The sequence below is a fragment of the Scomber scombrus genome, chromosome 16, assembly GCF_963691925.1.
Source record: "Scomber scombrus chromosome 16, fScoSco1.1, whole genome shotgun sequence".
In the NCBI taxonomy this organism is placed as follows: domain Eukaryota; kingdom Metazoa; phylum Chordata; class Actinopteri; order Scombriformes; family Scombridae; genus Scomber; species Scomber scombrus.
Genome location: NC_084985.1, coordinates 3,315,590 through 3,342,380, shown reverse-complemented (window position 1 = coordinate 3,342,380; position 26,791 = coordinate 3,315,590). Strand labels below are relative to the sequence as shown.

The following is a 26,791-nucleotide window of genomic DNA, read 5'->3' as shown; positions in this document are numbered from 1 at the left end:
TTACTGTAATACTGCATACTACATCGCTCATAATACTGCAGTACTTTTACTGTAATACTGCATACTACATCGCTCATAATACTGCAGTACTTTTACTGTAATACTGCATACTACATCGCTCATAATACTGCAGTACTTTTACTGTACTACTGCATACTACATCTCTCATAATACTGCAGTACTTTTACTGTAATACTGCATACTACATCACTCATAATACTAAAGTGCTTTTACTTTCATATTTCTATATGTTTTTATATATATACACTCTAGACATCAGGCCTGCAGCAGTTCATATAACAGTAAATATCAAGGTTTCTGGTTACCTATTGTTGGTGTCTGGTAAATCTATGACTGCCGGGCACCTTTTGGTTTATAACACTGGAAAAAAGAAATTACTCATTTATTGAAATGGAGGCTGGCCTGCACAGTTTCCCTTAATGTAAAAACCTTTACAAGTGCTAAATCCTCCCACCTGCTCAGCATTGAACACGCAGTGACATTGAGAATAGCCTGTTTTTATGTGAATAGCACGGCCCACAGGACATAGAAAGGAGATGTTTACAATGTGTGTGAACGGCACACGTATAGTATAAATGCAGCCGACTGCTGACACTCACGCAACATTTATCAGGAGTAGCGAGGCCTGCGCGTTTGGCTCCAAATGAAACAAACCTAACAAATTCTTTCCCTCCTCTTTGTCTTCATCTGCGACTCTTTCGGTTTCTCTCTGACAAGGGGTTTGATTTTTTTTTTGTCTGTAACAGGACTCTGGGGATGAGGTCTGCTGGGGCTGAAACAAGTTAAAGAAATAGAAATAACAGTCGTTTGGTGGTGACGAACAGGAAGGAAAAAATAACGACATAGCTCTCCTAAAAATACCTAGCCCCTGATCCTGTGTTTCAGTTCGTGTGCAGTAAAGTACCACAGTGTTATTCTGTCCACGTTATTATTAACATTAATGTTGCATGTATTTATTTTAAAACTTAATTCTTATATATTATTTTAAAGTGAATTAGTCCAAAGTAAAAGTAATGTGTAAGCTACTGTCTCTGTTAAGAATGTATAAATATAAACAAAGGAATTCTGCAGTATTTTCATTTAATAATTTCCACAAAATATCCTGAAAAAATATCTGCTCACCTGAAGGTTTGACAGAAGATCAACTTGAATAAAAATGTAAAGAAAAGAAAAACTTCTGCACACTTTCTTTGTGGGAAAACTGATCAGAAGCTGGCAGGAGGCAGATGCCAGAGATAAAAGGAGTTTTATTGACGAAAAAGCAGAACCATGCTACATGTGTAAACAAAAAATATGTGCAAAAACAAATAAAGAGTTAACTTTGCGTGACTGGTAATGCAACTTAAATTAACTTAACATCACATGCACACACCTACACACTGATGTCAAACCTCCATAACAGCCCAAAAGCATCTGCTTAAATAATAAATATATTCTAGCCAATTTTTTACAATTTATTTTTTTTGGTAACAGGATAAAAGTTCTGCTGCCCGGTTTTTGAAATAAAAATATATTTTAACCACGCACGAACCACAAACTCCACCAAGATGAACTAATCCAGCAGTAAAAAATAAAATACGGCTCTCTACACAAGCTTTTCCACAGTTCTTATTAATAATTTTCGCTGCAGCCTCAATAAATTTCAACCCGAAGAAAGAAGGAAAAAAAGGATTTCTTACCAAAAGCGGCGCTTATGTTTGGTGATTTTTGTGGTAATTTTCCTTCACTGATTCCCCTGAAATTTTGGTAAAATTTGCATCATGTTTGGACTAAATCTTTGCTACTGTCTAATGGTTTAGTCCATACCAGACACTGACTGACAGCAACAAGCATCAATGCACCAAAGTTAGTTAGAACCACGCCAATTGATGTGTTAAAGCACTGTACGATCCAGCAGTTAGGATACACTTCATTTGTTTTACACAGAGGCTGTAAATGTGTTTGTGATGTGTGTGTATGTGTGTGTGTGTAAATGTGAACCTATCTATATATATTCAGTTGTTTGTGTACATACATGTGTACAATGTGTCCGTATACAATCATACAAACTTCTCTTACAAACATCTGCATGAATAAGTGAATGTGCATATTCATGTTGTTGCATCAGACTGGAACTCATGTCAGTGTGTGCGTGTGTGTGTGTGTGTGTGTGTGTGTGTGTGTGTGTGTGTGTGTGTGTGTGTGTGTGCGTGTGTGGTTAGTTCTGGAAACCTTCAACAGCACCTCTGTTTCCTCGCATTAGGATTAGTCTGCTCTGGGTGACAGCATCAGCCTCTATGTAGAGAAACAGCTGTTTAGTTTGTCAGACATCTGGAGTCGAACCAGCAACTTCCTCTCTGCCTTTTTTCTCCCCATCACCACAACTTCAAGTGTAATAAGTAGAGTGAAAGCTTTCAGGATGCAGCCTGAATGCTGGACCTTCAACTGTTTAATTCAGCAATGATTATGAACTCAACAGTATTTCTAAATTTAATTGTATCGTTTTCTTTTTAAACTTTTGTCAACTGATGAACAAGGTTGATTCATTTGCTGGTTCAACCACTTAAACAACAGATTTGGTCTTTTAGATGAAGTCTTTGCTTGTTAGCTAGCTAACTATAACCAACTGCATGGGTCGCACATGTGGTATCTAATATAAGTGAATCTAAAATATCTATTTTCTGTCTGTACACCACTTTTCTAAAGCAAGAAAGTTACAAATTCACAATAACAAGTGCACATACATTGTTTATGTGTTGCTGTGTTTTATCACGGTGAACAGCTGAAGGAGGTCTGCGTGTAAAATTGTGAAAAACTAACATGAAAGTAGCTTCTGTCCAACCTCCACAGTCTGGATGTGAAAATGCTGGTCGTGTGGAGTTCATCAAACAAAGCAGGAATTACTTCAGATCAACAAACTCTTGATTTCTGTTACTTTAATCAGAAGAAATGCATCTTTTAATTCTAATGTGTAACGCTGGCACCTCCATCTGAAGCAGTCCAGGTTCGTCATGCAACTTTGTCAAAGCTTTTTGAAATTTAACGGAGATTTACAAATATAAGATATATTTCATAAAGCAGTGACTAGTGGCTTTTACTTTGTGTTTTAACATTGTGTTTCTTTTTCTTTTTTGTATGTTTCATCTTGCCTATGAAAGCTCTTTATGACCAATGTGAATGAAAAGGGGCTCTACAAAGTTAAAGCAGCTGATAACAGTGCAGACGTCTAGATATCAGGACTAAACTGCATTGATTACATTGCTTAGTTCATGTTCTGCATGAGTCATGACTATATTTTCAACCGCTTTTACAGGATTTCCTGGACAGATGTTTTGTTTGGCACTTTTGCCTACTCTGCAGTGTTATAATGGCAGCGAGTCTACTTCAACCTACAACCGAAATTTGTCTATGACACATCTTGTTCCCTTTGTTTGTTTGTTTGCTTTCAACCGATGTGTGGTTTATGTGTGGCAAGGAAGTGGACAACCCCGAGGAACACCATGTGCTTGCATAGCGGGATAGACGACAATAAAGTTTTAAAAAGAAGATAATGACAGTTTATTTTGTTTATTACGTAGATCATTAAAAGTGTATAATAATGGTCTCTGCAAGGACATGTTCCTCTTTTTATCCACTGTCAGAGAAAACATGGTCAATGAGTCAGTGAGTAGAGAGTAATTATGCATTATAAACTGAGTCTTATTAAGCTCAAGAGGAATCAAAGAGAAGGCAGTTGATGTGTCTCAGTAGCCTTCATAAAGAGATTTAATAGATCTACAACTTCTTGCTTAGTTATTGCAATATATATTTAGTTATTATATGTCCACAGATACTGGCAGTGATGGCAGCAGTGTATCCATTAAATGAAAAGAGGCTGCCGTCCATCAGGACCAAAATCTAACATGGCTTGGCTCACATTGGCTTCATCAACAAGGCCCAGGACCTCCACTGACACCACATATATATATATATATATATATTAATGCACATGTCCACATCCTTTTAAATACTGTTTTATTGTCATCACAGTATTTCGTATATCTTGCCCATGTTATATAACCTATGTAGTGGTGACAACATTTTTTTTGACAACGAAAAAAAAATAATGACATGGTTCCACATCTGACTTATGCATTACATTAACGCATTTCTTGCACATATTCTGTATTGCACCTATTACAATTCATACTGTGAAGTTTTGCACATTACCTTACAACATTTTACACATTCCTGCACAATACTGCACAGCTCTATTATTTATTTTATGAAAGTAATATCGTACCTATTCTTATTAAAAATTATTATTAATTTGTCACTTACGTTTCTTGTATTGTGCAGTATTTACCTGTTTTTGTCCTGTTTTGCACTGTTTATTGCAAATTCCTAGTATATGAAAACCTACTCAGCAATAAACCTCTTCCTGATTCTGATTGTCGCCGAAATCTGGAGTCAAACAAGTTCTCACTTAGCTCGATGTTTGAGTGAAACTACACTGGATTTGCCATTTGTGGGTTATTTACTGATTGTAACCACAGTGTAAAAAAATAAATAAATACCTGTTTCCATGGTTACACACAAGAAACAAACTATCAGAGTTACTATCAGAACGATCAAGACATCAGTGTCCACTCCAATCATCGTTTCCCAGCTTTACACAGTCCGTGCTGTTGTTATGTGCCGTCCAGCTCTCGCTCTGCTTTATGCTCCCACGAACTCCACTTGGCTTGATTCACAACGCATATGGTACAATTAGCCTTCACTTTATCGTGCATGTGTTCCTGGTTTCTGAGGCATTTCAGCCATTTCAAGGCTCCCATAGAGATCATGAAAGTTCTGCTTGATGAGACTACGGGGGCAGAGTAAAGCCTTTTGAGTTTGGTTGTTAATGTGAAGTGGTTCAAGTAGTTGTTCAAGCTGAAGGAGAATATATACAGATTCTCCTCGTGACAGGGACGGAATTATCTCTTCATACAGTGTTAGAGCTGCGGCGAGACAACCAAATGAGAAGGTGACAAATTAATTTATCAGTATGAGCAACACACTGTAGTATGTTAGTGTAACGGGGAATGACACAGGATCCAAGCTGCAGCTAACGATCATTTTCATCATCAATTAAACGTAATTATTTTCTCCCATAACTGATTTATTGTTTGTACTAAATGTTAAAAAATTGCATTCATCATTTCTTAGAGTTTATTGTGATGCTTGTTTTGTCTGACAAACTGTCCAAAGCCTTTCAGATTTTAAATTAATTGTCACATGTGACAAGGAAAAGATACAAATCATCATATTTAAGAAGATAAAACCAGAAAACATCGGACCATTATACCTAATAATGAATAATCAACTAGTGGTGGTAGCTTTAGTGTAAGAACTCCAACTTTGTTTTAGATCAAATAATTAGCCTTTTTTGGAAATCTTGCACATGAACTGAATATTTAGGGATCTTTAGACTATAAATTAAATGTTTTGACACTGAAATCTTTGCTCCTGTATTGCTGTATTTTGCCAATTTAACTATTTTAATTTTGCATTGCCACATAACCACATGGAGAACATAAAAGTTTAAGTAGCAAAGTGTAAAAGTGGTATAAGTGGTGAGTGGGAGGTAATAAATTCACAGTGAGAGAAGTATGCAGAGCGGTGTGGCAGCTACTGCCTTATCTTATGAGCAGCCAGAGGAAGATCTCAGGGGAGCAGTGAGTGTTCGTGCACTCTGTAGGTCTGTCAGTCTTTAGTGCCAAGTAGTAAACTTGATAGTAAAGTTGATTGGCCTTCGGCCTCTGATTAGTGCGCCTGAAACCACCAGAGTCTGTATTTCACACAGTATCGCCCACAAAGCTGACGTGAAGCTGTGAAATCACCAATTAACTAAGCAATAATCCACATGCAGGTCTGCTGGAGACCAATAATGACTTTTTTGGCGCAATTTAAGAGCGTATATTTAAGCAAAATACGTATATTTGAAGTGGGAAAACAAGTTGTTGAAAAAATACCTTAAGGCTGAGACGGGAGGAGTTTTAGGTCACAGAGGTCACATAGAGTTTAGGGTCAGGTGGTAAAGCTGATGGATAATAAGCCTGATTGACTTCAACACACAACAAACAGGCCTGAAAGCAACACAGACTGAGACTAATTAACCTCAAATAATTATTGCCATCAAATCCCAAAAAAATCCTAACAACGTCTTCATCCATCGCTGAGATCTAAGGGCATTGGTTCCTCCTGAAGATCCTTAAAAACAGCTCACAATGACATAAAAAAGGTTCATTAGTGTCCTGAAACAGCTGGTCTCTGTAGGAAACACTGCATTTGTTGGGGACTATTTTCGGCGGCGGATTAATCCACATTTGGTGTCTGTGTAGTTGAGCCTAAATAAACGGCAGTGTGTGTATGTGGGTTAGGGTTAGGTTAGGTTATTTTAATAGTTTTTGGACAACTGTAATTGTACTCTGGTGTGGACTAAAACAACTGTACCGTTTTTGGTGGTGTCATGGTCCCCAAATAACCTCTGTGGTGGTTCATTTGTGATGGGAAAAGGATCCAACAGACACAACTGACCAATGAGAGGAGTGAACATATTCTCACGTGGCTTTTAATTATGCATTTTGTTGAGTTTACCAGCTCATCCACTGATTCAAACCACAGAAAACAGACTATAGGTCTAAGTCTTGTTTCATATTTTGTAAAAATGTATTTTCATGAAATCAAGGACTCATCCATCGTGGTTCAGTGTGTTATAATGTCACGTGTTAAAGATCGGTAACTCGTGACACAGAGCACGTTATTTTGCATTATCAAACAATATTATTGTTATTGGCAAGGTTCAGGTTGAGGTTATGGTTACTCCTACATGTACTACAGCAAGTTGTAACCCTTATAATAAAGTGTATTGTGAAGGAAGAGTGAGAATAATCCATTTCCCTGTGACAAAAGCAATGTTAAGAAAAATGGATAGCAAGGAGAAAATAACATAATAAAATAAACAAACCTACCAGATGGAGGAATCTATAATTCAGGTTCAGAGTCTGTCTCTCTCGGTCCTCTGGATGACCTCACATGGCTCAACACAATCCTTTCTCAGGCCTTGACTCATGTGCAAAGACCTTCTACTTGACTCCTGAACTCGCCTTTGATCAACAGACAACACAAGCTTTTCAATTTGCTTCGCTCACTTTCAACGACTCTGAATTTACTAGAAAGCTTCCACCTCTGTAAAAGGAGAACAAAGAAGGAAGCCATTGACGAAATGAGAAAAACACAAGTTATCGTCCCACTGACAACCCATAATGTTTGAAATATTGCACCCTTACCACCCAACCAATCAACCTGTAGAGTCTCTTTGTGAATTCAAATCAGTTTTGCAGCCATTGAGATACTTATATGTCAGTTAATCTCTTTATCCTTTACCAAAGCTATGTAAAACCAATAAAATAACAGTTTTCAAGTTAAGTAAGTTGCATCTTGTAAAGCGGTGTCTGTGTTTATACAGTATCTCTTCTGACTCTTTTGACTACCAATGCTGCCCTCTAAGGTGATTTAGAGTCACCAAGTTTAATGCAACAGGCTTATTCTTTTGTACATTAGTTAAACCACCATCAGCCAACTGAGCTCTGAATCCAGAGGAAAAATGTTATGTATGACTGTTGTATGTATGATTGTTTGATATGTTATGTATGGCTCTGAAAAGAGTCATATGTACCTTTTAATATGTGTGACAACCTCTTAAACGGACCTGCCTAATGTTAGCTTGCAATAAACAGGGTTTCTGCTGGGTCTTAAAAAGTCTTAAAAAGTCTAAAATTTGATCATCTCAATTTTAGGCCTTAAAAAGTCTTAAATATGTCCATATGTTGTATACTATGTCTTAAATTACATTTAGTTAAGTCTTAAATATGTACGTTGATTTATCACTTCCTTCATCGCCTTTTCCATGAGAAATGCGTTGGTGGGATTCACAGTTAGATCTGTGTTTTTCTTTCTGAAGGATCCAGGTAGTGTTGGCTTCAACAATCAGGATTCAGTGGTTGGTTAGAACCGATACCAAACCATCAATTTAAAACGCAGTGTGCATCATCTGCAAGAAGTCCCTCAAATGATGCATACTTGGTGTGAAAGCACTGATGTCACAGACAAGATCACATCAGATATTTTGTTACTTTGAAAGTAATTCTGAGACTGCGATTTTCCTTATTTTGTCGTACTTCGTGTAGGTCTTAAATTTAATTCATAATGGTCTTAAAAAGGTCTTAAAAAATCTTAAATGTAACTTGTTCAAACCTGCAGGAACCCTGAATAAAGTCATATGTGTAAAGAATGTTACCTCTTAAGTGCTTTTGCTTGGAAAACCGTCCAGGATACCCTGAAGAGCCTGTTGTATATGTTTAAAATATCGTCATCAAATTTAATTAAAATCAAGTTATAATCTTAAAGCTAAATGTGCTTTCTGTTCTGTGCTTTTATCAACTGCTTCAATGATAAACGGGAACCGCAAGCCTTTCATAAATCTACATTAAATCCTGTTTTTATTATATTCTGAGCGGCATGCCGACAAAGGACCAACCAGCAATCGTCAAAGAAGGAGCCTGCTAATCTCTGCTAGTGTTTCTTTTACAGCGTCATGCTTTTCAAATTTGTATTAAATAATGAATTTCTTCTGATTATGCTGACAGAAATCAGGAGTTTGATGATTGAAAGTAGCTCCTGCTGGTTTGATGAGCGACTCCAGACGTTTGAGGTCGGGCAGAAGCTTCAGTTTCATGTTAGTTTTCAGCAGTAGTTCATACTCATGTTATAAGACTGAAGAACTTCTACATTCACACAGATGCTCTTCATCTGTCCTGAATCCTGTCCCTGAATTTGTAAAGTACATGCTTTAGAAAAGTCATGTATATAGAGTAAATGTATCTTTTATATACGCAAATATTCCAATAAGCAGAAAATGCATATGACATCTTTTGTTTCATGTAATATCCCTCTCTCTAGCTGTCTACCATTGATTTGATTGATTTTTGTTGGGTTTTTTGCCTTTTAATGGATTTGTTGATAACAAGACAAATAGAGCTATCTTCCAGTGAATCTTCCCAACTCAGTGAACCAAAGTCCATCATAAATGACCCAGTAATCCGGTAGTATATATCCAGGTAGCAGTCTATTTGTTGGATTTTTACAGACTGACCTTTTTCTGTCTTTCGCACTTTCAGTTGTCAAATAAAAAAAGAATCCAACTTTTTGGTGATTCATTTTTTGTTTTTACAGGTTTTTATGGTTTTTAACTGGGCTTTGGGCAGCACTGTGGTCCCGACGCTTGTTGAACCATCCAGACCTTGAATCACAATAAAAAAAAAATGTGAACGAATGAGCCTGAGCAAAGAGTGTTGTTCTTGTGGCAGCAGCTGTACAGTATGTGCATCCCATGTTAGGGTTTTTTACATCCTCCTTCCTGAACAAAACAAGACTGCAGGCAGCCAAATGTCTGCATGTGATGTCAGATCCTGGAGCTGCTCCACTGACAGTCAATGGGAGAGCAGGTTTTAGTCAGCGCAGCATCACAATCAGAATGACCTCTTTAGCAAACAAAGACAAACACAGTGAACCGTCTATCTGCGATATGAAGCGTCCAGCAGAGGACAGAGATGGGCTCAAAACATATTAAATATTTTCGGCCCGTGCGTTCCCTTAAAAACATCTAAAAATTCAGATGTTTTCCATCGCAAATCCCCCGCCCAAGTGGGACCTGTAAAACACATAGTTACATCAGAGAGAAAGAGAGGAGGCAGAGAGGAGAGAAACAGAGAGAGAGGAAAGAGAGAGAGAGAGAGGGAGGAAAAATTCTTCAAGTATGAGAAAATTTTACTGCTCTCCTCCCCTCACTTTCTTTCTTTTTTCTTTCCTTCTCTCTCTCTGTCCATTCCTCCTCCGTCTGGCTCTGATGGTCAGTCAATGAGAGCTTCACAGAGAAAACACACAGAGACTGAAGGCAGAGACAGAAAGTCATCACAGGTAAGATGACTTTTATCATTCTCTTATAATGTGCAAAGAGTCTCAAAATGTTTGTTTTTATCGCTTTGATTGATGTCATTCATAATCATAAAAAAAGAGATTTTGGAATCATTTCAATGATATAATAGACACTGCACCAGCATGAATGACAAGAGAGGAGTATAAGGTGCAAATTATCCAATTAGAGATTACAATTAATCACTCAACATAAAATAAATCTGCAGAACAAAACATGTTTCACACAAAAATTACTAAACATTTCTGCTCCGGCTTCTCAAATGTGAGGATGTCTTTGTCTCATGTGATACATTTTTAATATATTTGGGTTTTAAACTGCTGGTTGGACAAAACAAGCAATGTGAAGATGGCACCTCTTCAGAAATTAGTGGCATTTTGTGTATTTTTCTGTGTATCTCCTGACATTTCAAAGACTAAACAGTTAATGAGATAAAAAATAACAAAAATAATCATATATTGATGAAATGTCTTCAATATACTGACTAATTCAAGATATTTGAAAATACGTTTTTGTACATTTCTCCATTCTCATGTAATTTTGTCCGATATTAACACGTTTCTTCTGGTGTAGAGTTCTAAAAAATGCTTGAATCTCTCGTTTTGCACACATATGAAATAAATTTACTTTTTTTTTTGATGACAAAGGGATGAAATTATTTCAGACTGAATCCTTTACTGCAGTAATGTTTAAAAAAAAATTATCTTATAGGATTTGTAACAGGTGAAATCTGTCCCAACGTTGACAGATTTGTTATTTGCTTTCATAAAATTCGATTTTAGATCTCCAGACTTTTGTGGCATTAAAGTCAAAATGTTCAGAAATCATAAATATAAAACCAGCACCCAGATTTCTAACTACATAAAAATTGACATTATTAAGGTGTCAGTGAGCTCGTTCATGCATATGTTCAAAGTTCAGTGCTTCAGTGTTAATTGCAGTGGCAGCAGCAGACAAGGTGAAAATCAATGCAACTTTATGTGAAACCCCCCAAAAAAATTTGAGAGCTTTTTCTCCTGCAAGTGATTTTATAGTTTTTTGTGGCATCCATGTTATATGACCTTACCCTGTAAAAGTCTCCATCTCAGTCAGTGATGGATTTCACAGAGTCTGACTGTCTGGACTTCAAGCAAGTGCGTCACCATCAATACTCTTTAACGAATTCGTGCAATGGCTTTCAACCATTACTTTACTGATGATCAAAGTCTTGTCACATGAAAGTTGACGACCACAAAAATCTTAACTGACATAAATATCATCACTTCATCACCAGTTTCCATCCAAATATTATACAAATTTCAGCTGATCTTCTGAAAATTGGCAAAAGAAAATGTGAATGCGTGCTAGCTTCCATCTATTAGTATATCATCATTTAGTCTGTTGACTTCTCAGACGACATGAAACACTTTTCCAGATTTTTTTCAAATGTCCACTCAGGTTTTTTTAATCCACATAAATCAGGTGAGTAAGAACACACCTTTTAAGTCTTTAAAAAACAAACCAGGTCTGTTTTTGGTTCCTGTGCATTAAAGGAAATGAAAGGAAGGAAACCTCTAATTTAATGATGCAAACTGAATTTTTTCTATTTTATAAACTGCCAAAAAAAAGTCTAAACAGCCCGAGCTGCAAATGCAAACTTCCTTAATGATTAGTAAGAGCACATAACTCCATCCACCTTACAAACTGAATACCTATAACAGCACTCGCCAGAGCCAAGTTTGGGCGTCTTCTTGTGCCAAGTTTGGGTTTGAAAGAGCCGGTCGCAAGGAGTTTACTTTGGCTTCTGCAGCTGGAGGAAAAAAGGAAGGCACAGGTGAAGAGAAAGTCTTTATGGTGCATTTTGTGGAGTTTCTATTGCCCTCCTGTGTTTTCTGAGAGGTTGAACCGTAGCAGCCGGAACAGCTGTGTCACTGCCAGGTATTTACAAGCTAATTGTGCCCATTGAAGTCAATAGAGCGGGCTCACTAACTGGCTGAGGTCTAGACAAAGATGTAAATTAAACGGCAGATGCTGAACCCCTCTGTGGCAGGTCAAGTCAGATTAGTAAAGGGAAACAAAATGTGGGGTCAATGGAAAGTTAGAAGAAGTCAGGTTCACATATGAGGTGCGTCAGTACAGAACTAAATGAAACCATTGTTCATTAAACATGGACAAACAGGGCTCATTAGGGAAAAAGGACCTGGTAGAAAAAATATCAGTTCCACATATTCTGATGTTGTGTCTCTGTTGTGGATAAGGGATCGGATGTCAGGTCTGCTTTCTGCATCAAACCTGCAGAAGGAGTAATTTAATCTGTTTTTATACACAGATCATCCTCCAAAAAATCTGATCATCAATCAAAGATAGTGCAGGAAGAGACAGCGCACTCTGTAGAAAAGATAGAAATGAATCATTTATGAGTTTAAAGTTCATTGTTGATATTTGAATTTTATTGTCCAATATTTTTATTTATGTATTTATGGTTTGTGTATTATAATACTGCACTATATGTGACATTTGTTGTATGGTGCCATTATTAAAATGACTCTTACCTTTCTTGCAAACAACCCCTCCTCCCTCCTATGTCCCACCCCCGCACTCCCTCTCTGACCAATCATATCCTTCGGACCGAATGATATGATTGGTCAGAGTTTTCACTGGATATTATGAGAATGGTATAAGGATGAGTTTCTATGCCTGGTGGATCTCTCTAATATTTTAGAGTGCCATTACCTTATTAATAGCATTTTAACCTAAACAAAAAAAATTGTAAGAAAGGTAAAGGTAGCTTTAAGTAGATCGCATTTTTTAAAACCTGTAATTAAAACGATTCAGCATCTGCTTGAAATTTACTCCTTCGTTGCCAAGGCGACAATTTTTTTTGGGTTTCAAGTTTTATGGGCTTTCCTCAAATTTTTTTTATATATAGTAGATATAGAAAAAAGTTATATTTGAGATTGAAGTTGTTGACTAATAAGGACTAAATTACCTGCTCCACTATAATGTTATAATGTTTGTAAAATGACTCATAATGTTACATTCTGTTTCACATTTTCCTTTTTCTTTCTTTTGTGGACAAAACAAAACAAAAAGTTATAAACTGCAGCAACCGTGCAGCCGCACAGCTCAGGCTGGTTAAACTGGGAGGCTGAAGCTTGTAAACCTACTGGCCCGAGCTGGATTTATTATGTCTTTCCCTCCCTCAGAACCACCCCCTCACAATTTAGCCTCCTCTTTTCATCCCTCATCCCTCCTTCCAGTGTGGTTGGTGTGTTAACTGTGGTTTCTGTAGAGCTTCAGGAGCAAAGAGGGGAACTTATTTGTGAAATGCAACTGTCTTGATAAGGCTGATTGTCTCTTATGGGAACCGAGGCTTTGGTAGTCATGGTGATTCAGTTAACTCTAATCAGCTTAGTGTCTTGTTCATAGTTCAATAACCAATGGAAGCATAGATGCCTGAAGAATAACCTTATTTGGAGGTAGTAAGGGTGAGGATTTGGTGATGGGTTTAAATACTCTCAGAGTTGAGTGGCACGTTGTCGTCCTCAATCGAAGACAATACCAGTCTCCCATCAAGCTCTTCACTATGGGCTAAACCAGCTCCAGCAATTACTTGACAAGGAGGAGGCTGAGAAAAAAAGAGAGGCAGCAGTGAGTAAAAGGAAAGGAAAATTGGGGAATCAAGCAGAGGTGTCACTTACTACCACAAGCAACCAGTTCTGTGATGCTGAAGTCTTCCTTTTCTTAAACACTTCAAAATTATTATATTTTTTAATTGTTTGTGTTTTTAAGGTATTTCTGTTTTTTCTCCATGCCTGAACTGTTTGTCTACTTTTGTAATTGATTTTTATTTAAAGCAGAATTTGTGAGGATGATGACGGGATCCTTTAGGAGTTGAGTCTATGTCTTTAGCATCCTTTAAAATGCCTTAAACACACATGCATGATTCCCCCTTTTTCTGCACAAATTCTGCTACAAAACCAAAACATTCTCACTTTCTTTGTTTTAGATTGACAGGATCATTTCTGCAACATAACAATTGGTTATTATTAGGGATGCTCGATATTGACTTTTCTGCCGATATCCGATATTCCGATATTCCCCAACTCTTAATTTCCGATACCGATATCACCCGATACCGATATTTGCAGGCTTTTTACACCAAAACTTTTAGGTAACAACATAACATATCTCCTACTGTTGAATTAACACATTATGCCTAATTGTATTGTGATGCTCCACTGGATGCAAACATAAATGCAACATGGCTTTCCACATGTAAACACTGTCTGTGCAAAATAAGAGAACAACTTCAACTTAAGTTATGGAAAAAAGAGCCAATACATGTGTACATGGCGGTGTGCGCTATGAACTTGTTAGCCACGGTTAGCCACGGTTAGAGACCCACGAGTCTAGCGGGTTGTTGTTAAACGGCATCAAACGCGCACAAAATGCTGAAGCCTACAGAACAAATATCGATACCGATATTTCCCGATATTACATTTTTAAGTGAATATCGGCCGATAATATCGGACATCCCTAGTTATTATGACATTGTCATGTTATTACAAGATGTGAAATGATTCAATTTTTGACTTATTGCATTAAAACAAGAAACTGAACCAACATATGAACCATATGAGCTCTAGTTCCCCCTTTGACAACATATAGAAGTTTCTTGTTATAACATCATATCAACTTATCCGTTATAAAGAACATTTTGTGATATAACATTAATTGATTTGTCATATAAAGGAGAATTTTCTTGTAAAAATTGAATAATTTGGTAGCTATATTGTAAAAAACCAAGAAAACTTTCTTACAAGAAACTGAGCAAAGCTGTCGGATTCATTAAAGATTGGACAAAAACATATTCACTGTTAAAGCCAAATTGACATTTGAGGGTTAATTATTGATTCAACTGAACAGCACAGTGTGAAACTACAAGGCTTCCTGGCTCCGTCTTTAAAGATAAATCTGAATTTTGTGGTTTTGTTGTCTCCTAAAATGAATATATTGCTCTTCACGTGTCACTGCAGCTCCCTGGTTCATCTGTCCACCAGCACTTAATGACATTATGTTGTTATTGTGGAGCGGCCCAACACTGGGAAATCTCAGCAGCTGCTTTCTACATTCAAATCTGCTGCTGCTGCTGCTGCTGGAAGTGGATTCCTCTCAAGTATTTACCAGCTTTGCTTATAAACCTCTCAGAGGAGACACGGGTGGTTAGATCATCTAAGGTTTGAGTCATATTTGTGGATTCGCTCGGCTACTGTGTGTGAGTGGAGGAAATATCAGGGGGGAACTTGAAGTGTGGTAATATTCATCTTTTTTCCTATAATTTAATGAAAACATGGTTTCTTTTTATTACACTCTGGTATAAAACCATTTCATAAAACATTAAACATTTTCATATAAAAAGGGTGAGAACTGGGTTGTCACGAGCAGATATTTTTTCTACTGCCTTAACTATAAATGTTTTACCCAGCAGCAGTTTTATCAGGATACTGAATACTAGTAAAAGGTTTTTATATCCAGTTGGTTCCACTGATAAATATGGACCAACACGTTGAGTTAGGAGTTAAACATTATTGGTCAAAATACTGTTTCCAGAGTCCAAAACCTTCATGCTCACAAGTGTTGGTCTTTCCATTAACCTTCCTGTCGTCCTCCCGGGTCAAATTGACCCCGTCTGTTATGACTGTTCCTTCTTTCCTCCCTTCCTTCCGTCTGTCCTCCCTCCCTCCTTCTCTCCTTCCTTCCTCCCTTCCTTCGTCCTTCTTTCCATCCTTCCTCCCTTCCTTCCATCCTTCCTTCTTTCCTCTGTCCTTCCTTCCTTCCTTCCTTCCTCCCTCCCTCCCTCCCTCCCCTCCCTCCCTCCCTCCCTCCCTCCCTCCCTTTCTTCCTTCCTTCTTTCCTCCCTCCCTCCTTCTCTCCTTCCTTCCTCCCTTCCTTCTTTCCTCTCTCCTTCTTTCCATCCTTCCTCCCTTCCCCTTTTCCTTTCTCCCTCCCTCCCTCCTACCTTCCTTTCTTCCTTCCTTCCTTCTTTCCTCTGTCCTTCCTTCCTTTCCTTCTTCCCTTCCTTTCCTTCTTCCCTTCCTTCCTCCCTTCCTTCCTTCTTTCCTCCGTCCTTCCTACCTTCCTTCCTTGACTCGAGGACAACAGGAGGGTTCATTTTACATGTTGCTGGAAAGTCTGATCTCTCATTTGTCTGTTTTACATTATTTAGCAGTTAGAGAGAATTAAACAGCCACATCTGTACGCTGATTAAAATAAGCTGCTTTTTCCCCCCAGTTGATTATTTTCTTTATCGATTCATCTGATGATGATTTTTCTGATTAATAGTTTAGTCTGTGAAACATCAAATAAAAAGGTGCAAAATGTCCATTGCAGTCCAAGGTGACGTCTTCAAAAATGTCCTGTTTTGTCTGAGCAACAGTCCGAAACCAGAAGATACTCAAGTTAATGATTGAAAACAGATAAAATACTGACATCAGAGGAGCTGATATTAATGGGTATTTGGAAAAACGTATGTTTGGAAGATGGCTTAAAGTATTTATTTTCTGTCAATCAATTAGTCGACTAATCGTTGCAGCTTTACAGTAGACGTGTGAATTATATATATATCTTCAGTAATATATTGATAAACAGTCAATTATTCATCTGAACTACTCTTAACAACAAACTTCTACTGAGTTTAATTTTGGTTTATTTACAAGCTCTGTAAAAATGTCCAATCCTAACCCTACCTGATGCAGAAATACTCTAAATAAACTTCCAAATTGCCTAAAGTAGCTTATTACAGTGTATAATAGTCTAAATTATCAGCCCTCACTTTGCCACCAACTCCAGAGGTGGTAGTGTTACGAAAACTTGGCTGCAGGATAACAAGTTAGTCTTTCAGCCCAGGTTATTTTTTCCATTGTGGTTTATTGGCTGACACACTACACTGACAGGCCCATAAACTGCTAATGGCCTCACTTCTACTAATTGTGACCAATGTGGAGTCTGCTGAGCTGATGAAAGACGTTAAGGTGGCTTTAAAATGTGTGTTTCTGGATTTGTTCCAGGGGGAAAATCCCTGAAGGATAGGCGGGAGGAAAAAAACCGACCAGCAAATGTCTGATGAAACAAAGAGACAGCAGCCGACAGAGATCCATTGAACCTGCAGGGAACGAGCGACGAATCAAATCTGAAAGTCTTGGAAACAATCAGCTTCGGTTCAAACGTACAAACTGCTTAAATCAGCTCAGATTCGCTGAGCAGACCAACAGTACCTGAGGGAGGAGTTTCACAGTGTTCCCCCTCTATACCAGCTCCATCCACAGCAATGCTTCCCACCTTCCCCTCCCCCCTCCTCCTCCTCCTCCTCCTCCTGGCTGGTCCTGCCCTCATGACTTCATCAGCCTCCCAGGAGTTAGAGGTCAGGGGTCACAGGACACCAAGGGATACCAAGCAGGATACAATCAAGGTGAGTCATTGAGAGGTTGGGTGAGTGAATGAGTATGGGATCAATGGATGGACCAATGGATGATGTCAAGTCAGAAGATGTCTAGAGTCAGTGAAGCCTAGAGTCAATTTTATAGTAATGTTATTGGTGTAAGGAACATGACTTCATTCACTCAAGCCCTGCAGCCTACTTTATACTTCCACTTCACTACATCTCAGAGGGATATATTGTACTTTCTACTCCACTACGTTGATTTAACAGCTTTAGCTACTTTTCAGATGCAGATTTGACACAATGGATAATATAACAAGCTTTATAAATACAACACATTGTTAAAGATGAAACCAAAAAGCAGTGTGTAAAAGTGAAGAGAAAAAGTCCAAAAACTAAAAAACACATTTGTGTATCAGAACTTAGTTTTTTCTTCTTTCCTCTCCCATTAATGACCTCACCACCCCTCACATTTATCTGCTGACCCTTTGGAGGGGCCCCACCCCTAGGTTGGGAACCACTGGACTAAACTAGCTAACTGTATATAAAGTAGTTCAAACTAGCGCCATCATAAAATGAAAATACTCAAGTGTGATTAAATTTACTTTTCCCAACTGTTGCTCTGCACCAAACATCAAGCAGACACAATTAGCAGCTACTGTCACTGTCTTTATTTAATGATTTGTCATTTTGCACCAATGAAGCCTTTGGATGGAGCTGCACAGTGATCATGACACAATGGCGTGCAACGGTTTTCCTTTTTTGTCATTGTTGCAGGTCGTGATCTCTGAGGGTTGCACTCATGGTGATTCATCTGATGGGAGCCAAGGAGGTAAAAACCTGCTGGTCAAGAAACTGTTGCCGACTGTATCTCCTCCCAGTTTTAATCCAGCCCGCTCCTCTGTGTATTTATCAGGTAAAGAGATTGATCTGGTCCCTGGTGCTCCTCTGGTCCTGACCCATAAGATCAAATTGGTTCCGTCGGGTTTTGGGTCTGGTTCTGGATCGTGTGGCTGCGAGGCGGACTTTGCTGCCCTGCGGGAGCGTCTGGAGAGGCTGGAGAGGGAGGTGTCGGCTCTCAGGGAGAAATGCGGAGGACCTGAAGGAGGCTGCTGCACCTCCAAGGAGAGCAAAGGTAAAAACCTGCTGTTGATTTAACCCTCCTGTTGCCCTCTGGTCATGGAAGGACAGAAGGAAGGAAGGAAGGGAGGAAGAAAGGAAGGAAGGAAGGAAGGAAGGAAGGAAGGAAGGAAGGAAGGAAGGAAAGGAGTAAGGAGGGAGGGAGGAAAACGTTCACGTTCACGGGAGGAAGGAAGGAAGGAAGGAAGGAAGGAAGGAAAGAAAGGAGTAAGTAAGGAGGGAGGATGGAAGGAAGGAAGGAAATGAGTAAGGAGGGAGGAAGGAAGGAAGGAAGGAAGGAAGGAAGGAAGGAAGGAAGGAAGGAAGGAAGGAAGGAAGGAAAGAAAGGAGTAAGGAAGGAGGGAGGAAAACGTTCACGTTCACGGGAGGAAGGAAGGAAGGAAGGAAGGAAGGAAGGAAAGAAAGGAGTAAGTAAGGAGGGAGGATGGAAGGAAGGAAGGAAATGAGTAAGGAGGGAGGAAGGAAGGAAGGAAGGAAGGAAGGAAGGAAGGAAGGAAGGAAGGAAGGAAGGAAGGAAAGAAAGGAGTAAGGAAGGAGGGAGGATGGAAGGAAGGAAGGAAAGAAGTAAGGAAGGAGGAAGAAAGGAAGGAAGGAAGGAAGGAGGGAAGGAAAGAAGGAATGAAGAAAGGAAGGAAGGAAGGAAGCAAGGAACGAAGGAACGAACAGTCAAAAGTGATGAGGTCAATTTGACCCGGGAGGACGACAGGAGGGTTAAAGCACCTGAGAGGACTTGGAAGGGTTTGGGGAAGTTGATCAGTGAACTTCTGACCTACAAACAAGATATAAATACCTCTTTACTGCTGCAACCTACAACATTCTGGTCAGAGGCCTAATTTGATTTTTTTTTAAAGTTATAACAACGAAGAAATATGAAGGATTATTGTAGTCATGCTTTTCAATTTCCTCCACAGTCATACTAATCATCCCCAATCATCCACAGTCACCATGACAACACATACAAATACAAGCACTCTGATCATTTGGTTCTTGGTATGATGTGCTTTTTTGGGAAATGGTAACATTAAGATTTTTATCAAATTTGATCCCATTTACTCCATCATGCCAGTCATTACATTCCCTAAAAGATACATCTGGTGTCACATGTTGTTACTTTTCAGCACAACACAAATTAAACTAAAGGGATTATTTCAACATAATTCATGTTTTTCAGCACACAGCTCGACCGAACTTGGTATACACATTTACCGTTCCCAGAGGATGAACTGTAATCACTTCGGTAATCCTCTGACTTCATATATAGCATCATCATCAGCTCCAACTAATGATATGCCCATCAGCCTCAGCTGTACTTTGCATTTACTGCTGACTAGCAAACATTAGCATTCTTACATGCTAAAGTAAGATAATGAATAGGGGAGACTGGGGTAAGTTGTGCCACGAGACCACTTTTTTTGGACATGCTATATTATCGAAACAGTTATGTTTACACTCATTCTGTTCGTTTGAAGGGATGCACAACATCCTGAAATATATGCAGATATATTAGTTAGTGACAAAACTATGATTGCCTTGATGTAGTGATCCTAAATATGAAAAATGGCTCATCTTACCCCAGTCTCCCCTATGATGCATGCTTTACATGTTAGCATTTAGCTTTTTTAAAAAAAACACTGTTCCGTATGCTGTGTTCATGCTGTGTAGGATGGATGGGAAAGGATCGGAAAAATGCCCATTCCCACCATCTGACAGCTAATGAAGCTTGTAAAATAATGAGAGTTTAAAATACTGTGCATCTGACAAATTTACATGATATCCGTTAAATTTGTTTAAATTACACTAAACAACTCGAGGTGCTCATGTTTGTTGGATATATTGGAGCTTTCAGAATAATCCCAATTTCCAAATCATAATCGCAACTTGGATGTTAACGTGAACGTTTTCTTATAAGTCCGACACTTATAAATGCAATAGCAGCAAAGTGACATAAACACTGCATTAACCTTCGTGTCGTTCTCCCGGGTAAAATTGACCCCGTCTGTTTTGACTTTTCCTTCTTTCCCCCCTTCCTTCCTTCCGTCTGTCCTTCCTCCCTCCTTCCTTCGCTCTTTCTTTCCTTCCTCTCTCTTTCCTCCCTCCATCCCCTTTTCTTCCTTCCTTCAGTCCTTCCTCCCTCCCTCTCTCCTTCTTTCCTTCCCTCCTGCCTTTCCTTCCTCCCTTCCTTCTTTCCTCCCTCCCTCCTTCTCTCTTTCTTTCCTCCCCCTACCTTCCTCTGTCCTTCTTTCCTTCCTTCCTCTTTTCCTTTCTCCCTCCCTCGCTCCTTCCTTCTTTCCTCTGTCATTCCTCCCTTCCTTCTTAACTTTCCTACATTCCTTCCTCCCTCCTTCCCTTTCCTTCTTCCTTCTCTCCTTCCTTCCTTCCCTTCCTCCTTCCTTCCTTCCGTCTGTCCTTCCTCCCTCCTTCCTTCTCTCTTTCTTTCCTTCCTCTCTCTTTCCTCCCTTCCTTCTTTCCTCCCTCCATCCCCTTTTCTTCCTTCCTTCAGTCCTTCCTTCCTCCCTCCCTTCCTTCCCCCCTCCCTCCTTCTCTCTTTCTTTCCTCCCCTCTACCTTCCCCCTTCATTCTTTCCTCTGTCCTTCTTTCCTTCCTTCCTCTTTTCCTTCTCCCTCCCTCGCTCCTTCCTTCTTTCCTCTGTCCTTCCTCCCTTCCTTCTTTCCTTTCCTCCATTCTTTCCTCCCTCCTTCCCTTTCCTTCCTTTCTTCCTTCTCTTAAACATCATAAACCTTAATACACTATTACTTTATAATAGAATAGACAGAATAAAGTACAGCAGGCCTCTCCCTCCTGTTGTGTAAACAGTATGAATAAGAAGACCCAATGACATTTCCTCCAATGAATCATTTATCAAAATAAAAAATAAAAACTTGATAGAAATATCTTGAGTCTGAATCAAGTTCACAGTCCATATATTTTTCCTCACATCTGATCTTTCATCTCTGCGTGCTCTAAATCATCTGGAAACAGACTCGGTCGCGTGCACACGTCTCTGTTTCAGCCATTGCACGGGTTTGTATTACTTCACTGTTCTTCCTGAAGCTGCCTCCCCCACTGATTCATCCTGCATCACACACACACACACACACACACACACACACACACACACACAACACATGCATAATAGCGTGGCCTGCTGCTTCAGATTTAGCCGATGACAGATGACAAAAAAAAGTTCCCCCAAGTTAAAGTCTGGCATTAAAAATAGTAAAAGTCTCTCACCAAACTCTGTCCTTTAGCTCCAGTCATTGCAACATGAGTTCTTGTTTTCTTAGATTAACTTCAGTCTTTGTTTGGCTTTATTACATGTTGTTTAATATCTCATAAAACATTTATAAAAAAAGTTATTAACAGTTGTAAATCCTGCATTGTTTACTCTCATGTTTGCTTGCTGGCAGTTTTTCTTTACTGTGTTTTGTTTTTTGGCTCGTTGATTTGAGAACAAGCAGAAAGTTCCACCAACAAGTAGCGTCACCGGAAAATGTGTCTGTAGTTGGAAATTAATATCATAAGAATAATAACATCTAGGGACATTGATATAAAACTATATATATGGGACCCAAAAACACACACAAGGAATTTTCCGAAAGGATATAACAGCAGAATAACATCAGGATGACATGATGCAAACAAAGCAGGACACACACCCAACAACAATACTCCATGAAGCCAAACGCCACCTTAAACTACCTTACATTAAACAAGTACAAAAGGTGGAACTCAGTTTAACCTTTGTGTCGTCCTCCCGGGTCAAATTGACCCCGTCTGTTTTGACTGTTCCTTCTTTCCTCCCTTCCTTTCTTCCATCTGTCCTTCCTCCCTCCCTCCTTCTCTCTTTCCTCCCTTCCTTCTTTCCTTCCCTCCCTCCCTCCCTCCCTCCTTCCTTCCTTTCCTTCTTCCCTTCCTTCTTTCCTCTGTCCTTCTTTCCTTCCTTCCTTCCTTTCCTTCTTCCCTTCCTTCTTTCCTCATTCCTTCCTTCCTTCATTCCTTCCTTCCTTCTTCCCTTCCTCTGTCCTTCCTTCGTTCGTTCCTTCCTTCCTTCCTTCCTTCCTTCCTTCCTCCCTCCTTTCCTTTTTTCCTCTCTCTTTCCTCCCTTCCTTCTTTCCTTCCCTCCCTCCCTCCTTCCTTCCTTCCTTCCTTTCCTTCTTCCCTTCCTTCTTTCCTCTGTCCTTCTTTCCTTCCTTCCTTCCTTTCCTTCTTCCCTTCCTTCTTTCCTCATTCCCTCCTTCCTTCCTTCATTCCTTCCTTCCTTCTTCCCTTCCTCCTCCCATCCATCCTTCCTTCTCTCCTTCCTTCCTCCCTCCTTTCCTTCCTTCTTCCTCCCTTCCTTCCTTGACTCGAGGACAACAGGAGGGTTAACTAACTCTAGTATTGGGAAGTTTAATCTGTAATAATGTTGGTTCATATATTGTACGATAATCGTGTTTTCTATGTGAAATCGCAATCTTCAAAGAAACTAGCTGCCAAGTGAATGTAGTGGAATGAAAGGAAAATATTTTCCACACAAATGTAGTAGCATAAAATAACATAAAATACTCAAGTTCAATTGTTTTTGAGGAGCCTAAATGTACTCATAGGTGAGTTGAAGTCTAAAGTTATAAACAAAATGGAAATACTCAAATTAAGTACCAGTACTTCCAAATTATATTACAATTTATTGGTTGAGTAAATATATTCAATTTATGACTGTGTCATTTTTTGACAGATTTATGTTACAGTCACTCATATCCTCCGCCAAAGTGGAGCTGAGCTCAGAACTGATCATATTATAACCTGGCAGAGTAAAGCCATGAGCTAACTCTAGTTTAACGTGTGTGTGTGTGTGTGTGTGTGCGTGTGTATGTATGTATTTGTGTGTGTACTACTCAAGCTCTGTGCCCAGTGTGATCTCAGTCCTGATCTCCTCCCAGTCCAGTTTTTAGCAGCCTCCCTCCACCCTGCTCTAAACAACACACACACACACACACACACACACACACACACACAAACACACACACACACACACACACACACACACACACACACACACACACACACACAGGGGGATAATTAGTCACAATGAGGCTGTGTAAGTCTAATTGGAGAGGATTATACCCCCGCCTCCCACCATCCAACCCCCCAAAAACCAAAGCTGGATGAGGAAGGAAGGAGTTTTGTCAGGTTTTTTATACTTCAACAAACCAAAGCTTGTATTACTTGAAGCGGTGAGGCAGGTCACGACTCTACAACAACTGCAATTTTAATGTCAAATGCCTTTTTTAAACTGTCACTTTCAGCACATGGCAGCTGGTATTGTTGAGGTTACAGTTGTTGTCTGTGTTGTTCATCCACTGTGAAACACAAAGGTCATTTTTGGCAAAGACTCCTTTTTGTCTTATTCCTTATATCCTTATTGTCCTATTTGGACTACTTGTAAAATTATTAATGAGGATTTTGATTTGCCACTCAGTCCTTTTTTATTTATTTGTTATTTGTGGTGAATCTTTCTTCACTACATCAGTGTCTAAAGGGCGAAAGCAACACTTGACTAGACAGTATGTAAATGAAAAACCGTGAAAAAAACCTACATCAAGGTGTACAAAATTGAGAACAAATAATATATCTCAAATAACAAGGCAGGACCTAATTTCCATCCAAATGAAGCACACATTTTAATTCAAATTGTAATGTTCCAGAAAATTTGCGAATGGAAATACGAATGAATCCTTGTCGTCCTCCCGGGTCAAATTGACCCCGTCTGTTTTGACTGTTCCTTCTTTTCCTTCCTCCATCCCCCTTCCTCCCTCCCTCCTTCCTTCCTTCTGTCCTTCCTCCCTTCCTTCCTTCCTTCCTTCCATCTTTCCTTCCTTCCTTCCCTTCCTTCCTTCCTTCCTTCCTTCCTCCCTCCTTTCCTTCTTTCTTCCACCCTTCCATCCTTGATTCGAGGACAACAGGAGGGTTAAAAACAGCTGGTGGCGCTAATTCTCTAGTCTGTGCAGGGGAAGAAGGCACAATGAAATGATTAATCATTAAAAGAGTGGAAAGAACAACGCTTCTTTGCTATATTCCTAGTTTTTTTACGGTGGTGAAGATTTTTCCACATTTCCACTCAGGTTTTTTATGCACAGAGAAAAATTAATCTGTCTTCTCATTAAGATCAGAACGTTGAAATGTTTTATCAGCTCATAGGAGGCAAACCACCTCAATAAAGCTGTTTGACGTGTGTCTCTTTCCTATATTCCTTCCAGGTGCTGGATGCTCCATGAAACCAAAAATGGACGAATGTCCCAATGAGTGCAGTGATCAGGGTCGCTGCGTGGATGGCAAGTGCGTTTGCTTCCCTGGTTTCAGCGGGCCGGACTGCAGCGACTCCAACTGTCCAGGAAACTGCAACGACAAAGGAAGGTGTGTGAACGGACAGTGTGTGTGCGATCCTGGCTTCAGCGGTCCCGACTGCTCGCAGAGAGGTTGCCCCGACAACTGCAACAACCGAGGCAGATGTGTAAACGGTAAATGCGTATGCGATAGCGGTTTCACAGGACCCAGCTGCTCAGATGAATCCTGTCCTGGAAATTGCAACAACAAGGGGCGCTGCGTCAACGGACAGTGTGTGTGCAATCCTGGATTCACTGGTCCGGACTGCTCAAAGAAAGCCTGCCCTGACAACTGCAACAATCGTGGAAGGTGTGTGAACGGTAAATGTGTGTGCGACAGCGGCTACACTGGTGCTGACTGCTCTGAGATCTCTTGCCCAGGTAACTGCAACAACAGGGGGCGCTGCGTTAACGGACAGTGTGTTTGTAATGATGGATTCACCGGTTTGGACTGCTCCGAAAGAACGTGCCCTAATAACTGCAACGATCGCGGCAGGTGTGTGAATGGTAAATGTGTGTGTGACAGTAGCTTCACTGGCGATGACTGCTCTGAGAACTCCTGCCCAGGTAACTGCAACAACAAAGGGCGTTGCGTTAACGGACAGTGCGTCTGCAATGATGGCTTCACTGGCCACGACTGCTCTGAAAAAGCTTGTCCCAACAACTGCAGCAACCGTGGGAAGTGTGTAAACGGGAAGTGTGTTTGCGATGTGGGCTTTGCCGGACCAGACTGCGCCGCCAAAGGTTGTCCCAGTAACTGCAACAACAAAGGACGGTGTGTCAAAGGAAAGTGTGTCTGCCGGCGTGGCTTCACTGGACCGGACTGCAGCCAGTGTGAGGAGGGGATGACAGGACCCAACTGTGATACTGGTGAGTCAAACCCACTGTGACAAATGTGTTTTCACAGCCCACACATGTTGATGTCTACCCTGAGAAATGTAAATAGAGTTGACATATGGTCATATATACACACATGTACATCCCTTGCATGAATTCCCTACACACACTTACATATGGTAAGATACATATGTCTGTGAAGGCCCTCTTTCATTTTGAAGTCCTGCATCTGCTACTGGACAGAATTAAAGCTGGAGTGCAGGACTTTTGCCTCCAACCTCCTGCACTGAGAGTAATATCCAAAGCATTGTTGACACCACTTTTTGTCGTGGCTGTAAAACAGTGGATAAATTATTTTGAGTGTTACACAAACCTTGTAAAATGACTCGTTTCACTATCATAATTTGATCCATTCAGTCCAATATCATTTGGAAAGTCTAGAAGAGCCACACAATTACCCCAAGGTTGTATTCTGAGTTATATTTTGCAGATGATACATGAGTTTATCTTACAAAATATTAATTAAACTGTGTGAATTCAAGAATTAGCATCAGGAATAGTATAAATTCCCACAGCTTTAACCCAAGAAACTAAAGTTTTTATTACAAATCCTGCCAGCCTTATCCCCAAGGTGAAGGAAAGTTTTCTATGTCCTGTTTTTTTCCAGCTCAGTATGATTAATTAAGTTTCACGCACTGAGAATGTCACTCAAACTAATTTCATCTCATTTAGGCTGACTCCCTTGTACTGTAACTCCCCTTTCACTTGCCTTAGCAACAAATCCCTGGATCTGAAGGTGGTGATCACATGACCACCAAGTCTGCTAAAAGGTCTCATGTGACTCTTGATTTAATTATATTGACTCCACATCATAATCCAATTTTAGATTTTTATGATGACTTTTACAGTAAGGCACTTATGTTGACCCTGTCAGCCTTGTATCACAAGTCACTGAGATCCAGAGCCAAAACTAAATATACTGTAACATTGTGGCTTTGAGGTTGCGGGTGCTAA

The 26,791-nt window shown here is 39.7% G+C and overlaps 1 protein-coding gene across 2 annotated transcripts in view; it reads left to right on the top strand.

The window, feature by feature from the left end:
- The first annotated feature begins 9,922 nt into the window (after positions 1 to 9,922).
- LOC133995999 (tenascin) overlaps positions 9,923 to 26,791 on the top strand; it is a 57,445-nt gene continuing 40,576 nt past the window's right edge. For both annotated transcript variants that reach the window (XM_062435517.1, XM_062435516.1), the window contains exons 1-5: positions 9,923 to 10,002; positions 17,068 to 17,468; positions 18,216 to 18,270; positions 18,355 to 18,573; positions 24,815 to 25,810. In XM_062435517.1, coding sequence (XP_062291501.1) covers positions 17,328 to 17,468; positions 18,216 to 18,270; positions 18,355 to 18,573; positions 24,815 to 25,810 — 1,411 coding nt within the window. In that variant the 5' untranslated portion in view covers positions 9,923 to 10,002; positions 17,068 to 17,327. The remainder of the gene's footprint in view (positions 10,003 to 17,067; positions 17,469 to 18,215; positions 18,271 to 18,354; positions 18,574 to 24,814; positions 25,811 to 26,791) is intronic.